This window comes from Kryptolebias marmoratus, linkage group LG4 (genome assembly GCF_001649575.2).
Source record: "Kryptolebias marmoratus isolate JLee-2015 linkage group LG4, ASM164957v2, whole genome shotgun sequence".
NCBI classification, from domain to species: Eukaryota; Metazoa; Chordata; class Actinopteri; order Cyprinodontiformes; family Rivulidae; genus Kryptolebias; species Kryptolebias marmoratus.
Window position 1 is genome coordinate 4,610,119 of NC_051433.1, and position 18,672 is coordinate 4,628,790.

Below are 18,672 nucleotides of genomic sequence, written 5' to 3' on the forward strand. Positions count from 1 at the left end.
CAGTGGCATTTGTTAGCATTTGTAGGCAGGAGGAGTTCTGGAGGAAGGTCTAACATAACAGGAAAGAGCGCTCAGATGTATCGCCTAGGGGACAATCGATCTCTCTTAGCGGTGTGTTGTTTTTTGCTGCACCTTCATGGGGGCCCATTACTATTGATCCCATCTGTGTATAAGCTGTTTTGGGGGTTTTGTAGTGTGTTTGATCTTGTTTGCTGGAAATTGTTTCTTTATGAAACCTCCTATCCATATGGTTTATTACTGCAAAGTTGTGCTGATATTAATTTTTGTTTATAGGATGATAGAAAAGTCTTTTACAGGCTCCTTTGTTTTTTATCGAAACATCTGGCCACTTGTGAATCATTGCTAATGTAGTTTTAAGTCTAAATAACATTAAAAAATCTCTAAAGCTACTGAATATGTAAAATGTTAGGACAATAAAAATGCATATGAAAAAAGTAAAAGGAAAATAGCAAAACAAATGGGTTACTTTATGGTTGAAAGATGAAACTGGACTTTTCTTTGCTTAGTGTGAACAAGGTGAAAACATTTGCTTAAATGCATCTAAGCTGTTATTTTCTAAGGTGACTTTGCACGCTCATGGCTCAGTTGATGACAAATCACAGCAATTATGAGAAACAATATCTGCATATAATTTCAAATTAAATAGTGAATCTATTCTAATTTGAATTTCAAAAACATTAGCTGGCCCATTCATAGTGAAAAACTAACTCAAAGCCATGTGTTCCATTTCTCCGCACAGATTCTCACTGGGCTGGCACCCCTGAAATGCTTGACATCAAAGATTACAGCAGCGCTAAAAAATTAATTCCTCCCGTCTTAATATTTAACAGAAGTCTCAATGTTAGGGGTACAACCTCTCCTCTTTTCCCATTTCGGATTCTGATGGACATGACTGTCACACTGGAAGCGATTGAGAATTTGGCAGAGGTTTGTGTGAGATTTTTACCCATTTTCTGCTTCCACAACTAAAATTATCTCATCTCCGAATTCCTTTCTTTGCACTTGGTTTGTGCCTTTCTTTGTCTTGATATGAATCTATGAATGCTGCACTCAGGATTGTGGATAACTAAACCATGGCTTTGTTTGTAAAAACAAAGCAATGGGCTACATCAGCATTTCCCGAGATAAAACCAATTACCCCACCCCCACCCACCAGCTCAGACTCAGATTCACTGTGCTATTCTCATCATTTTTACTCTGTGTTTAACAAAACAGAAAAAGAAAGCCTTTTTATACTCATCCCTGAATGAAGCAGTATAGAAAACTGTTCTGTACATCTAGAGATTCTTACTTATTTTAATACTTAAATTATAAATAATTACCATAGACAGTAATTTTGCATGCGTTTATAATAATAATACTTATCTTGACTTTATAGTTAAATTCCTTTATTGAATTGTTTGGCTTTAATTTATTTAAACTAGGGCGCTTTATTTTATTTTTTCATGCACCATCTTAAATGTCTTTATCTAGCCAGGAACAAACATAATTGTAACTTATTTGCAATGTTTTATTGGGTTCTTATAAATAATTAAAATAATAATAAGCACTTTGTATTGCCTTGTTGCTGAAAAGTGATATATAAATAAATTTGACTTGACTTGACTTAATAATAATAATAATAATAATAATAATAATAATAAGTCTTGAGGATGTAGAAAGCTCACATGCAAAACAGAAAAAAAAAAAATCCTAAAATACAAATAAAGCTTGTGAGGGTTAAATTTGACATTTTTGTAGACTTTAAATTACTCCTTTACGTAACAAACTAAAGTGTTTAGGAAAAAAGGAAAAACAAAACAAACAAAAAACTCAGGTGTGATAAAAAAGAGAAAATACATCATTTTAAAAATGTGTTTGGAAGATGACACAACCGCATGATTGAGACTTTTATTACTTTTATAAATTCACTTTAAAGAGCACAAAAAGCTCAGAACTGACTGCACAAGGTAAAGAAAGAAAAGATGATTAGTCTGGTAATTACTGTGGAAAATCAAATTGTCAGCATGTCGCCCAGTTTATCATCAAATCAGTATTCATTCAATTTTCTTCAAATGTCATTGAAGAAGAAAAATTAGACAAGATCCTTAAGGAAATTTAAAACACTGCTTTTGTTTGCAGTAAATAGTATTCTCTTCATCAAAGGCTTTTGTTGCCTTTAAGATGAAAATAACCCAATCCCCTGCTAAGAATGACAATAGCCCCAAAATTAGTTCTTGGGAGGTTACTGCTGCGTGGAGGTAGGGTAGACTCCCACTATAAACGTGAATAAAGACTTATGTGTTTCAGTAGAAGACTGAGACAATGAAATCAGAGGTTTCTAATTTTTACATCGCTGATCAAAAGAACATCAGAGGTTAGTTGAGTTCAGGTATCAGGTTGCCAATTCAGTTCCTTTTTTTGTGTAATACGTATGAATTTATTGTGCTCCATAATATTGTTAGTAGATATTAAGGCTTAAGGTCTTTATCTCATTCCAATTCCCTCTTTTCCATCCAACTTCATGGTGCTTCCTACAAGTGGTTGGTCACTAGAAGTGTCAGAGAGTCTTAATGAGCCCTGCTCTGCATTGGCATTGTTGTTCTGGCTGTAAAAATCTCCAGCCATAAAACCGATGCCCTGTTTACATGAGAACGATCTCTGAAAATGTTAGCGGTTTTTCAAAGTTCATGGTGGTGAATCAATAAGAAAAAAAAAGTGTTTACATGGATATGGCTGTGTTCATTGAGGGGCCATTTACATGACGATGTTTTTGAGTGATGTAGTAGATTTCTGCTGCGGTTCAGCCGTTTGTGAATATGACAACAGTGCTTGTTTCCTCTGAAACCAAAGATCTCAGAGTGGAGATTTCCAGACACTCCCATTTGCATGTCAAAGGAAACTGCAACATGTGAAATCACACATGCGCACCACAGACAGCTACATTTAATAGTTGTTCTGCACATGCACAAGTAAATCAACAAGAGTAAGAATGGCAGATAGCAGAGTGCTGTTTGTGCTACTCACCCTTTTCAACAGGCAGCATCAACCCAACCTCACTGTCAGTCCAAACAAATGTCCATGCATTCACCATTTTGGATGTAACTGTTTACATTCTCCAGACTGCATGCACATCTCAATAAAACCGTGGTATCAGTGTTGCCAGACATATAAATATCGTTTTAATAACAGTTTTAGGGTCAAGTCCCCCTCCTTTTCTGTGCACGTTTGCCAATCACAACACACAACTAATCTTACAACCTCTCCCGAACAAGAAAGAACATCCTCACTCAGCCCACATGATAGTTTGGGTCAAAACAGTCATTCTAAAGCGACAGAAAGATAGTTCATAATTTTATATCTGGCAACCTTGCCTGGAATGGAAAATACATTAGGTGCAGGCCTTTTTACATGAGAACGATCTCTGGAAATGTTGGTGTGGTTTTTCCGTGTTTATGGTGGCAAATCAACAAGAAAAAAAATGTCTTTACTTGGATATGGCTTTGCTCATCAAATCAGCTGTAGTTTCCATGCCAGGCAGACCAATGAGTGTAGCCATATCCATGTAAACACATTTCCGTGCACAGCAGAGAATCTACTACTTCAAAAAAACAGCACTGTATACACAGCCCCTAAGTTTGAGCTAGCTGTTATGATAATACCCAAATCCAGGGGTGGCCGTCTGAGGTGCAGAAACCCATCAAGATGAAGGAGTCCTACAGAGCTTGCCTAGCTTGTAAAGTTTTGACTGCTCTCCAGATAAGCTAAAAAAGATCTTCTCGATCTACACACAGAGAAAACTGAACTCATTAAATCCCATCTGCTGAAACGCTGTTTTAACAGAAATCTGAAACACTCAGGTGGCAAGGGCAATAGTTTGTTTTGTGAGAAAAAATCAAAAAATAAGTAAATAAATAACAGCAGGTGAAGTTGGGTGGTGATGTCCATCTTTTACTAAAAATCAGGCACTGTTCCTATCCTTTTGAAAAAGTAAGTTATCTACTGTAATACAGTAGAACGACAATAGAAATATTGGTTATCGTTACATTGCAAACACTGTATTGAATTCAATGAAACATATATATTTAAATAAAACATTTAAATTCAAATAATATTTATGTAAGAGTAGCCTAATTTTGCTGAATCAAATAATAACACACACACACAGTTTTTCTAGTTGCTGCAACAGAGAACAGATATAATAAACTCTCAGCCATGTGACAGCTATAAGGCTTCTTCCTCTGTTTTCCTCCTGTGGTTTGTGGCATGGGTTTGTTTTAGTCCTTCAAAATTCCACAGCATACAAAAGTGAAAAGCGTTAACCTACAAGCCGCCATGACATATTGTACACGCGATGGAAAGTTTTTGAAATGCATTGATTCCAGGTTTGTCAAATAAACCTTATGTTGCTTTAGTGGTGTTTTAGTATTAAATGACAACGAGTTCTTCTGAACTCTGCTGAAAATGATGACTAATAATAACTAGAAATGAATTACGAATTGTTTATTAAAATAAACCAGACAAATTAAACAACGAGACACGACATGAAGAACGACATAATGTTTTGGAGTAATGGATTATAGGTTGCTTACGATTTTCTTCAATTAATTAAGAATGTGAATGTTGTTCTGATAATGTGCTTTTCCTACATTTAAAATAAACTCATACAAATCTCTATAGTTGCATCATATCTGTTAACCTGTGCAGCAACATTTACATCCATGTCTGGCAGAATTTAAGACTGCCTTATTTATTCAGGTGCTAGATTATGACAAAATCTGCAAAGAATTGAAGAAAAATCTTTAACAAATTCCCCAATTTAGAAATGTAATGTTAGGAAGACTAAATAACTTCAACTACACTGAGTGTTAGGATGATTGACTGACCTAAATTCTGTTTTGTCTTTGTGCTGTTGTAAAATTATATTCTTTTTTTGTCCTGTTCTTTGAATAGTGCAGGTCAGTGCTTGATTTTTTTTATTGTTTAATTTTTTATTTACTGAATTGTAACAACTTACAGTGTTACTCTTATGATTTCCAGGCTCCCAGAAGTTCGGATCTCGGACAATGGGCCTTATGAATGCCATGTGGGCATCTATGACCGGGCAACAAGGGAAAAGGTTGTCTTGGCCTCAGGAAACGTTTTTCTTACAGTCATGTGTGAGTATCATTGCTGCTATTACTACGTTTTTTTGCAAAATGAAGAAAACCTTTCTTTGTGTCCTCTTGTCTAAATGTGCCAACGTACATAAAAAAAAGCTACTGGGGTGGAAGATAATGAACACGGAGAGGGGAAGTTTAAATTTAGGTTTTTCTAGTTTGACAAAGACAGAGGTTGATTTTTAAGTGGGGAGGAGGAAGTGTTCTGTTTGGTGGAAATGGTTGTCTTTAACATCAGTAAAATATTTTTGATTTAAAACAAATAGTCTTGTAAAGATAAGTAAAAAAAAAAAAAAAAACACTATCAAATTGATGTTGCAATGCAGATATGAACAATAATACAACAATCAGTAAATCAGTTACATTTTTTTGCCAGAGAGATATATATTTTATACAAAAGTTGTTGTTTTTTTAATTCATTGATTCACTTTCCAAAAAAAAATAAAGTCTGTGTGCTGAGAAAAAAAAACTATTTCTGTTTATGGTTATCCTGATCTAGAATGTTGGACACTGACAGACTTGCTTGCTTTTTTTTTCTATGAACTTAGCAGAAATAAACTTGATTCCAAATCCAGAGGGTGGGTTAGCCAGAGTCAAATAAATAATTAAAATATAGATTTTTTATTTTTAATTTGATCGAATTTAAGAGTCAAGTTGACAGCAATGAAGTCTGTCTAGTGTATAATCTAAAGGCTCATTCGAGAAGGAGATGTGTTTTATATTTACAGGATAAACAGTTTTATAACTTACTTTTTCTGTCCATCACCTAACCATCAGCTAACTTGAACACTGATGAAAGTTTGCTTTAATCCATTTACTTTACACGTTTTCTTTCATTATTATTGCCATTTTTATGTATCACCATTTTTAATTCAGTCAAAAACTAGTTTTGTTTAAATTGTCTTTTGCTCAGTCCTAGCAAAATTATTTTTATTTAAGTCTTCCTAGTGACTGTTGCTTGATTTGCATCATTTCAAGTAAAACTGCTGAAATGGTCTGATTACCAATTAGTATTTGTTAATTATTTTCAGGAGAAAATTAGAGGACAACAGCATGTCTTACTATCACCTCACAGTTACATTTTGTGACTGTGAAATATTTTTACCCCTATTCTTTCATTTCCTTTGAAATAAACGCTTTACTTTTATTCTGTGGTTTCATGACTAATCTCATGTGTTTGTTTTAGCTCTGTCCCATAATCAGTAAGAGGGGATTTATTCACTAAACGATTTTTGTTTTAGTTGTGGGTGGGAAGACTTGAATGATTTGGTTGTGTGATACTTGGAGCACTCCACTCAGTCAGGTCTTAAATCACCACAGCCAGAAAGAAGAATGGCTTCTGGCATTGTGGCTAATTGTAGTCTAAACTGAAACAGAATTATTCATAACCTATTAGTGTCTCAAGTTCAGGAAATAAAGAAAAAAGTTGCGATGAGAAAGAAAGAAAATTGGAGGAAAAAAGTTAATTAATAGGAAATGGTACATGTGGAGTATTTTAATTTTTAAAGGGCTTCATAAATAAGAATTATAATTTTAATGAATCCCCTGCCAAGAAATTCAATTATCCAATTTCAAAGGACTAAAACCTGAACTTTTGGTACATCAGCAACTGACCTTCACTCTGGAAAGTTTGGAAAGTCTTTTTCTTTTTATTGCCCTAAATGAGCGTATGTTGATTTTATTAAAACTGAATTTATGAAAGAAAATACTGTCATAGTATGCTATAATTTAGCAAAAGAAATACATTTTTTAACTGATTTCTGCAGTTGGAGTTCAACTTTAACTTTTTCTAACACTCAAAACAACAACCTAAATGTTTGATTATGATGTAAACTTTATTGTGCATAATATGTCCTCTTTAAAACTACACCAAAACGCTTTTGTAGTGTGAACAAAAAACTATGAAGCAGCACCAAGACAGACCCATGGCTCTGCCATTAAATCAAGTATTGTGTTAGTTCAGTTTAATCACCTAAGTTAAATAAACTGCAATGTTGCTCTGCGCCTGTAGAAGAACTTATTGACTCATAAAGCTGCAGGATAATTTATGGTGACGCCTGCAGCTGTTTCCAAAGTTTGAAGCTAAGATTTGAACTGAAAGGTTAGAGATGAGAAGTTCATTATGAGGAAATAATGAAATAAGCTGATAGACAGAACCCTTATTGGACTATTGAATTTACTGTCAAATCACTGTCAGTTTCAGTCTACCGAGGCTGCATTCAACAAGATGTTAGCACATTCAGTGCAGATATTATAGTGCATTGACCTCTCTCTTGTTAGCAGTTGTTTCATTGAAGTTAATGGGATTACCATATTTGGTTTAAACAAAAACTGACAAAATATATTAAGATTTTATTTTATAGATCATAGGTACCTTTTTTTAGATGTTTTATGATCAAAGGTCAAATGAAGCTTTTGGAGACATGATTTTGTAATGAATTATTCCAATATCATCAAGTCTTTTTACAAAGTAGGTGGATATTTACTGAGGACCATTGGAGGCAAGACAATTAAGATGTATTTTTACAAGATCTGAAGGTATTGTTTGTTTGTTTTTGAGATTCTACAAAGGTTTTAAAGTAGCCTACAGTATATGCCCCAAGGTAATTATCCTCAACAGATTTTGTGCCACATGTGTAAGAGCGAGCTGGTTCAAATGACTATGCATCGATTTCAGCCTTTGAAGTAGTTATGTTTTATTGGTGTGAGTGTTGTTATTTTTTTTGTTGAGCTTGTGGCTTACAGCAAGAATAATCACTTTTATTGTCGTCAGCGTGGTATCACGTCTTCATTTCAACAGACCAAGGATATCAGCTGAAAAACTAGGGCAACTGAGTCTTTGTAAACTCAATTCACAGAAACTTTAACAATGTTGGAGCTTGTTGTACCGTGTTCTCAACTAGTAAAATGTTTGTTCTAACAAAGTACAGACAATTTTCAACCATTAAGTGTTCTAATTGACATTTCCTTCAGAACATGAGAATTTAGTCCTCTAATTTTGGAGATTTTTGCTCTCTCTTGTCTGGCAGGCTGTATTCTGCTCTGCCAGAATCTGTGCCCCCTTCAAATCAAGGACAGAAAATAGCTTTGAGAAAAGTGTTTTAGTTTATAAATATTTCCTATCATGACAGATTAGTCTTGTGATTTTGAAGATGTTTGATCGTTCTTTACTAAAGATAGAGGGGGTCACAAATTCTGGCAGGCTCTATGACCCCTCGTACAATTTTTGCAGGACCTCACAAAAATACATTTACATTTTTACATTTTTATTTTATTTTTTTTTTGCCTCCAGTGTCCCTTGCATGACTGATAGATGTTAATTTTTCCAAACAGCTGTGAATGTGTCCCCATAGGATCATAATTTATGTCTTTAGGAGTGCAAAATCAATTTCTTTGCTATGGTGAAGATGTGGTCATTATTTGGTATTACCCATCGTGATTCTTGTGCGACATTGCAACAACTAGGATGAAATGTTATTTGTCCCCTCAGAATAGAGACTGACCTTGTGAAGCCAGCACCTGGTTGATGTATGCACTGTTCGAGTCACCTTAGACTGTTCTGTTGTCGTCTGTATCAAATGACTGTTGGGTTGTGACTTTTTTAGCTTAATGAAGAACACCTTAGTAGCCATGCATTTAAACAACTTGTCACGTAATTTAAGAATTTCTTTCATCTAACCTTTTGTGAGGCGTTAGGATGTAATTTAAAGCATGCCCTTCATGAGCTGGCAGGGCTGTTATTTATAACCTTAAAAAACAGAGATGAGCACTAAGGTGAAGAGAGACTTAATTGCTTTCTCATCCCATATAACTGGGATTTGCTTCAATAATGGAGGTACAACTTTAATTAAGCACTGTGTACATTTAGGTGGCTGTTTAGAAATGGGTGGGATTAATGGTGTACCGATGAAGCCCTGAGACAACAGCTACTGCAAACACTGCAATTTTGTGTACGGGAAGGAAGAGTTGAGGGACTGTCTGCTAATGCATGCATGCCACATTTTGTAATTACGTAGAAGAGGTCGTTTGGATGGCAGGGTTTGATGGATTTGAGGTGACTGGCTGTTTCCTGATTTGAGGGTTGTAAAGATAATCTTTACTTCCCCACCTATAATGATTCAAACTCAAGGATGGCAGTTTTGTCAAGCTCATCAGTTGTTGTCAAAGGTGTTTGGTACAATATTTTAAGAGTTTCTGATCACCTTAGAAGGTTATTTAAAAAACTGAAATTATCTTTTATTCATCTATTAGTCCTTCATGATACACTCTGATGTTCAACAACAACAAAATATGGGAAAAATGTAAAACAAATATATATATATTTAATGCAGAGAACATTTTTGACTTATAATGTTGACCTTTGTGCATGTGCAATATAGCTTTATCACTTTTTTGTCTTGTTGATAACAAAAATAACATACAGGGGCTATTTCTCCTCTGAGAAATGATGTCTGCCTGTAAGTCGCACGGACATTTATTTCCAGCAGTATTCAGTTTTACTGACTAAAAGCAGCTGAAATCCCCACCAAAATTATTTTGTCTTGAGGCTGACTAAATGGAAAAAAATTAAATTAATTCAAAAAACAGATGAATTATTAAATTTAGATCTTGAGCTACACCACGGGGTGGTAATTGAAGAAAAAACAAACAACCCCATGGGCTTTCCTTAGAGATACTCAACATGGACCTGATAGAAAGTACATTACTTATTTAATGCAAAATAATTTCTCCTTTTTTTCTTCTCATACTTTCATGTTTAAATCAAAAAAGTCTGTATTTTTGTTTGTTTGCTGTTGCTTATTCTCAAAATCAAAGTGTGAAATATTATATTCAATAGCTGCAGAATTTTAAACTTTCATGGGTCAAACTGTGAAATCTGTTGCTGCTATCTTATATGTAATTAGCTTCAACTGGGCTGTGACAGAAAATTGAAATCATTTTTGCAGTCAAACTGTATCTCTTTTGAGGCTGCATTAATAACAAGCCATTTTTACCCTCTAGCTCATACGGTGCCTCATTCAGTTGACATTTGCCAGGCGCTCATCAGCAGGGTGGCCGGCACATGCCAAGGCTGTAGCCTCATGAGCAAGCCTGTTTTCATAGCCGGAGATTTACTACAGCAAACAAAAAAACAACAAGCATCTGAGGGTTGCATCATATCGTCTGTTCATATTCTGCCCACTAAAAGAACCCAGGAGGGAAAATTTTGGTATGAGACAATATTTACCAGCTAGGACTACTCTGACTGAATTAAAAATTTATCAGTCTGATTCAATTTTTATTTTAGTTTTTGATTTTCAGTTTCTGCTTTTCGCCCTTGCTATTTGGTCATGTCTCTCTGTCTGGGTTTGAAACAGTAAAGCATTTGACTGTTACAAATATTCCTTCTTTCTTGCACTTCTACTTGTACGGACGCCTTAAATAGATCCTTGTGCTTCCACTATTATATGAATGTACTGTTACAGAACATGTTTTAGAAATGTGCTAAGTCTATCTATCTATCATCCAGGGATAACAAAAAATGTTTACTAAGACTTGTGAGAATGAACTTTGCCCATCTGTAATGAATTTATCATTATTTGACTTAGACATAATTTTAGTAGAGCAAACCAATGATGTACATCCAACTATTGTTCTATATCAGTGATTCTGAAACTTTAAGACTACCAACTCACAAAATGATTATGGCAAATGCTTGTGACTCTATTCATTGCCGTCCAAATACACAAAAACTGTTACTTAACCCAATTAAACATGGGCAAAGTGACAACAAAAACATTATTTTGTTAATTTACAGCAGCTGTATCTTTTGTAACACATATGGTAAAAATGTCATAAGCAATCATTTTTATGTCTTATTCGATATATAGATATTATCTAAGGACCCCCTCTTAGTGTTTTAGGACCCACATAGGGGTCCCAGCCCTAACTTTGGAAACTACTGTTCTGTTTTGTGCAGTACATACTGCTGCTACTTAAAGTCAGTGACTTGTAGCAAATATTGGTTAAAAACTGTGGAGAAGGAGGCAAACCCAGAGCGCAGACTCATGGCGAGAACTTAAAGGAAAACTAATTTATCAAGAATAAAAGAACAAAACAAAGTCTGATAGGGCAGCAAGACTAAATATAACAAAATCCTGAAAACCACAAGCAGAAATGAGAGCCAAAACATGAAGCAACGAGACAGCACATGAAGCGACAATAAACCAGCAGTGAGTGGAGGAAATGACCAGGTTTTAAAGCAGAGGGTAATTAGGGGAAGTGGGCACAGGTGAGTGATTACAACTAGGATCAGGTGAAGATGGGCGTGGAAGGAAAACAAGAGACTGACTGAGGAGAAGTGAATGATGACATGAAACACAGACAGAACTAAACCCAGATTAAACATAAAGGCAACCAAACAACAAAATACAAGACACAAATAAACCCAAACTTAAACATAAAGAACAACAATAACCCCCAAATCCTGACAAGTAAAGGCTGTTATTAGCACAGCTCAAAGGTCCTAGAGTTGTCAGTTAAATGAGAATACTGTTTTGATGTCTCATTCAACATATCAGCATTTTATTTTTTTGCAAAGCACTGCATTAAAACACTGAAGTATGTATTTTCCAAAACTCCAGAATCTTTAAACCATCACTTTACAGTAACACTGTCATGTCTTTCATGATGTAGCCCTTTTTGTTTTCTTGGATAGTGTTTCCGCACTGTTGTGTGTGTTTGATGCTGAACACAGTTCTTTCCCATTGTCTCCTTGTGGTTTTATCCACACTGTGAAGTACGAGCCCCATCTCGTTCACTCTCCCTCACTAAAGATGTCTTCATAACTTGCTGTGCTCTGCTTGCCAGCATGGTCCCTCCTTCTGAGTACGGATGGTAAAAGAGAGGACAGAGAAGAAACAGCATCGCCTCCCTAGAGACACACCACTGATTGTATCAAAGGATAGTTTCACAAACGTTATCAGTGTTGTTGCTTATTCTGTTAAAAGGAAGTTATGTAATGTTAGATAGAAGTAATTTATTAAAACAAAAAGAAAAATATATGAAGATAAACCTGATAAACTTGAAAAAGGTCAACTGCTGTAAAAAGAGCCAGACAGTATGAGGAATTAAAAGGCTTCCTTATCCCATATGATCATACCAGCTAAAAAAAACAAACTACATTAGTTATTTTTAGCTTGTCTCAATACGATACTGAGACTTTTAGTAAGATGAGGGGAAGATCACCTTTTTGCTTCTTATAACATTTACATCAGTTTCATTTATGTGTACCAGAGCATCAGAAGGCATCTGTAATGGTTCATCTTATTTAGATACAACATATTGACATGTAACAATAATTTACATGCTGAAAGTATATTCAGTAAAAATCCTTCAGAGATAATGTCTATTTTAGTGTTACTGAGACCTAAGATTCCTTAATTTACTTTTGTACTAATGAGCCCTCTTACTATTAAATGTTAATTAACAGATCATTTTCAACATTTTCATATTAGGTTTAAGCCATTCCCTTATGAATGAGGTTTGTTAATGTCATTTAATTTCATCTTTCCGTCGAGCTGAGTACCTTCACTGTGGTCTTGACTGTTTGAGATTTGACATTCATCGGTGCTTTTACACAAAGGACCGTGAGACAGGCAATAAATTTAAACCGGATAGAGAAAATACAGGTTTAGGAGGCCCTGAATGCAACCTCTGGGTATGGATCGAATGTATTTCTTCTCTGTGTACCCATTTTTTGAAACTTGAAAAGGAATCAAAGTAAAGGGAACTGAAAGGAAAATAGAAACTTAGAGTATGCTTGGACCCTGATAATGTTTAAGAGAATGTATAAAATTACAGGGACAGTATTCATTATTCTACATCAACATGTATCAGAAGATATTTTGTTTTGAAATACATTTTATTTCTCATGATTCATCACCTAAAGTTCAATTTAAATTCTAAACACTCTTGGTCAATAAATTTGGAAATTTATGTTTTACAGCAGTGCAAGGACGACAAGCAACTGTCCTTGCACTGCTGAACCTTATAATTTTTTTCAATGAATCAACAAACAAGACTGTAATAACTAAGAATCTGAAAACCAAATCAGATGGAAGTTTTAGCCTCAAAATCACTATCAGTGCTTCAAAAACTGATTAACGGAACATGACTGATATAGAGACAATGGACACAAAGCACTGAGTCACACTGGATGTTAAAACAAAACAGCAAAACATGCATTTAGTCAAATTCCTAAAAAATAATGATAATTGAAAAAAAAACTAGAAGCACTCAGAGAGCACAAACCTCAGCCAAGGCCGTAGCGTCAACAAAAATATCACATCCAAATCATGATCCAGATCACCATTTTTGTGACAACCCTGACATTTACTGAAAAATTCATTCAAATCTGTTCATTAATTTTTGTGTAATGTTGCCAGACAGACATACAAAGCAGCACAACTGAAAGCATAGCCTCTTTTTTGGAGGTAACAAACTGGAGCATCAACAAGGTTTTAACAAAGGAGTGACCTTTGATCTTTGACCCCGTGACCTTGAACTCAATATGCATAATTTCTGACCCATGAGGTGTCCAGCTGTGCAGTTTGACATTCCTTCGGTACATTTAGAAATGACGCAGAGGTGGTCAGAAGAGGTCTAAGTCTCGAAAAACAACAACAACAACAAAACAAACAAAAAAAGCACTGGGCCTCCTAAAAGCCAATAATAAAGTTTTTATAGGAATAAGTAACCCCAAGCTTGAACAAAATAACTTATTCTCATTTTTTGTTGTTGATATGATGAGTATTCATATGAGAACCCCAAGTCAAAGTCAGAGTTAAAGTTATTTTACTGTTATTGTTTAAAGAAAAACAACAGAAGAGCACTGCATCTCCACAGCACACACAGAAACAACAATAGCGACAAGAAAATAAATAAATAGAAATCAAATATAAAAAGAAATGATACATAAATAAAGGAAAAGACTCAAATGCTCGACATTACAGGCAGGAGTTAGGCAGGTAATGGAAAATTATTACTTTTTAGTTTGACAAAACAAAAAGAAAGCATTACAGGAACAAAATATCATAAGAAAAATACAAATCTGTGCTGAGAAAAAAACATACAATAACAGGCAATCAAAAAAGTACAGTGAAGATATCACTAAGACCTGAGAAAACCATGTATATTCCTGCCAATAAGGCCAATTACTGAAGTGGCTGCAGATGATTTAACAGAACAGCTGGAGAAATGGCAATCAGAGACAAGTTCAAATAAGATGAAATAGCTTAGAAATATGGCAAACAAACAAGCAAACTTTGACACAGATTGAGAACATGAGAACAAGAACAGATTACACAAATGTTAATGTGTATTGAAAGAAAAATGTGTGTGTAACAGTACAAAACAACATGAAATCAAGGTGGTATCAACTGAAACAAAACCTAAAACCATGGTAGTACTTTGTTTTGACCTTGATAGCACAACAATTACACTAATCAGTCATAGTAAACTGCCTGCCTAATTTTGTCTAGTTTCCCCTGGTGCTGCCAAAACAGCTTTGACGTATTAGGACAAGGACGCTGAGCCTTTGGGGATGTACTGTGGTGTTTGGCACCCGGACATTGGCAGGAGATCCTTTGGGATGGTAAGATGGAGCCACTGTGGATGGAATGGTGGGACGCATCGGCCTATGAGGGGGACTGCTGCCATATGGAAGAGCTGTTGCCATTTATGAATGTGTCATGTTCAATGCCCTGCATTTTCCACCCTATAAAATTGCAATAAATGTGAAAAAAACAAATCTAATGTATGTTTAGTCTGCCACACGTTGCCCTAAAAAACATTATCAATTTTGTATGTTGCTTTAAACTCCACAATTTATCTGGGTACTTAAGATAGCTTTTTTCCCCCTTCCCCTTCAGACTTGACATATAGGGCTCCTTGGTGGCTAGTCCATCTGCTGCAGGACTCTGTATCTTCATTTCTCGTCACTAAGCATAATTCCTTGTGACTATGAAAGTGTGTTTGGAGTAACATGCTGAGGAGTGATTCTGAGTCTGATCCAACTTCTTTATATATACACATGATAGATTAAAATCAATCATGCCTGAAACTTCTTTTACGCACCGGTGTATTGCTGTGTATTTAGTACACTAGTTTCCAAATTCAGGACAGCTTCCAGTCAGCTAATATATTCTTACCAGCTTTGTTTGAAACAAAACCGTTCATGGTAGTCACATAGTACATAATACATCATCATTTCCTCCACATTCATTATGCCTACACACTGGCTGTGGTCACAAAAATAAATAAAAATGTGAGTATTGTGTCAAGATTACACTTGACAGACTTTCTCAATCTCAAAATACATTATATTACGCACCAGGGAGCAGTTTAAAAATGAGAAAACAATCAACTTAAAAAAAAGAAATTTGTCTAAAAAGTTTGCATGTACAAACACATTTTCACAAATAATGCAAAGCAGTTATCACCATAGAGAAGCTTTTTTGTTTTCATAAAGAACAAAGATAACAAAAGCTTGTGTGCCAAAGTGGTTGATGGAGCTGATGCATCACCTGCCAATTTTCAGCTCGTATTTGGTCAATGTTCATTACAGTCTTGCTGGCACAACATTTGCACTGGCATGGGTGGTAGTGGGCAGGTGTCACTTGTGCGGGAACATAAAAATATCTGCTCAACTTCCAAATTTAGATTTGTGTTCACAAAGGAAAAATAAAGACAATAATAATAAAACCATGACCAAGTTCATAAATAGGCTTAAGATAACAAACCAAAATGTTAAAATGAAAGCTAAAAGTAATAAGGAAAATGACTTAAAAACACAAACCATGTGAATACTGGTGTTTCAGTTATTTTTGTGGTTTGTGATTTGGGAAATCTGGAGCCTTAAATAATACAATAACTGTAACAAATAGTGTTTTAATAAAATCATAGTAATAACAGGCACATGTAAGCAGTTCTAAAGCATTCATTAAGCAATCAGTTTGATTCCTCAAGAGCTTTTTACAATTCGTCATGCAGCACACAGCTGTGGCATGCATGCCATTCAAAATTTTGACTTAATAAAACTGAACATGCATTTCACGCAATGCTTTTGTTTGGAAATCTATAAAGTTACTGATAATCACTTTAACAACTCAGATTAAACTGATGCTTCATGCATTAGGTTCCATTTTCACTATATGCATATTAATGTGAGGTAGGAGACAGCCCTGCAGCTTAGGTCACATGTTTCAAGTCTACTGAATGTAACAGCCTGAAATGAAACTGCATGTTTTGAATTCCATGAGATAGCAAGCTTGATCTAATTATACCATTACAGTAGTCACACAGATTTCACAAGTCATTTTGGTATTTTTCCATGAACCCATTTGTCATGAAGCCATAAAAAGCCTTGGTGACATGTTTCCACCACAAACTCATTGCAGCACAGCTGAGGTCCAGTTTAGTGAGGATGTTAGTTACACAGAACCATCTGAGAAGTCCATAGAAACCATTGGAAGAAGCTGTTTTCATTGGATGAGGCATCTATTATGGTTACAATTCACCACTGAAAGCTAGATCCACAGATTGCTGCAAGAGCCAGCCTGTAAATGTGAACTGCCATTATTGACTGTTTACATGCCAAAACACCCATATGTAGCGGCCATTAAAGAAACTGATTGATCCAAACTTCTGTATGTTTTCTATAAAACCTGGGGCCTTTAACTGTATTTAGACTTACAGCTTCCTTGGGAGGCGCTAATGATGAGCTCCTTCCTTCTTCTTTGTACACTGGGTCTGTGCCAGGAATCAGAGAAAAGCTTTGAGTTTAAAATCTTTATACTTCCATCTATTTTTACTTATTAGTTTTATTTAGTTGCTTTCCGATCACTTTCTTTTGTATTGAAACTAAGCGTAATGACTTTGTGAAGCAAACCCACCATCTCCCATTGATGCTTCTTCATGTTCAAAGCTCTGCTAGCATATTGCCAAGATGTGATTAATGTAAAGAAAACATAGGAATGGCTATTTTTATTTTAGTTAAGTAGAAACAGGTTTCAACCAGATATGACATGTCCAGTGTTATACACTGAAGGTGTAATAATTGGAAAAAATGAAGGTACTCTTATTAATTTAGATTTTTTTTTTTTTTTTTTTTTTGGGTGTTGTAAGAAAAAAAGAAAAAGAAAAGCACAAAGAACTGGATTTATGGCTGATGAATAAAAGTCCTAAGTTAACTATCTCTACCAGTAATTGTATATGCATGCTACTCACTGGAGTTCCATAGTGTTCATTAAGGCCCTGTTCACATGGGAATGTCATTCTGTAGACATGGAAGGGTTTTGTGGTATTTCAGCCTGTCACAGTTGCATTCACATGTAGACATGTATATTTTTGTGGTAGTGTTAATACCACATACAAGCCTGGCATAGTTACTATAGCATGTGGGTCATTTTTTGTGTTATTACGTGATTGAACACAATTCCAGTGCCTGGTTTACAAGGAAAAAGATTGTTCTGGAAAGAGAAGAAATTGGACTGGACCTACTTTTTAGAGTAGTTGGAACTTCACAGCAAACTTAAGGTTGTGTTAAAAAAGAGAGAGAAAAAAATACAGGAATAACAAATTGTATTGTGGTCAGTGGATGTACAGTGGATTGATTTTTTCGCTTGAGTCATGGTGACAAAGAATTAAGGACCACAACCAACACCCTCCTCATTTTTCACCAGGTAGTTTTAGACACTTTCACTAAAGACAGGTGGGAATAATGGACACGCTCCTGCGACAGTTTATCATAGACAAATTTACTCTCCTCCTTTGCTGGTAGCATCCTCACAATGCTGACAGCTAGGTTGCATTATCAGCAGGGCTTGCTTGCCATGTGAGTTTAAAATGCAACATTAACAATGTTTTTAACTGAGTTCACAGCTGGAAGGTGACTGAGATATTTATTATCTGCAGTATACATTTATTGATTTTACATCCAGGCCCTGTGGTTTGCTGAAATGAGTTTAGCTCTGATAGCAATGTAAGTGCATCTCAGAGCAAAAAGCACTCTTCATTTTTGTGCAATTTTGAAACATAATTTTGTACATGGGGTTATTGATCTATTCATTCATGTCTGAGCGATTTCACATACTCAAATTGCATATTTATTCTCGCTTTACTGACTTAAGCTGAATGATCACCATGACTTTTAATTGTAATAAGACAAATATTGAAAGCTCTATTACTCTGAAACATTTATAACTCAGCAACTAATGAACTGACAGGTGAGCGATATGTGTAGGATATCCACACTACCAATGGACTGATTTTTTTTGTAGATTTGTTGGATTGCATGGGGCTACTTGGCTTAAACCTATGGGGTTATAAGCTTTGTGTAATTTTAGGAGGTGTGTGATTGGTATTGAGGCTGTTTTTTTTGTTCCAAATAATGTAAGGTTATTTGTTTGTGTGTGTCAGAATGTTTTTAAACCATGTTTAAGAAAAATGCATTCTGCCACAATCTTGTTATATG

The 18,672-nt window shown here is 35.2% G+C and overlaps 1 protein-coding gene across 1 annotated transcript in view; it reads left to right on the forward strand.

Annotated features, from left to right (window-relative positions):
- Positions 1–18,672, forward strand: part of igsf21a (immunoglobin superfamily, member 21a) — a 159,356-nt gene that overhangs the window by 95,128 nt on the left and 45,556 nt on the right. The window contains exon 4 of the mRNA XM_017408972.3: positions 5,041–5,159. Coding sequence (XP_017264461.1) covers positions 5,041–5,159 — 119 coding nt within the window. The remainder of the gene's footprint in view (positions 1–5,040; positions 5,160–18,672) is intronic.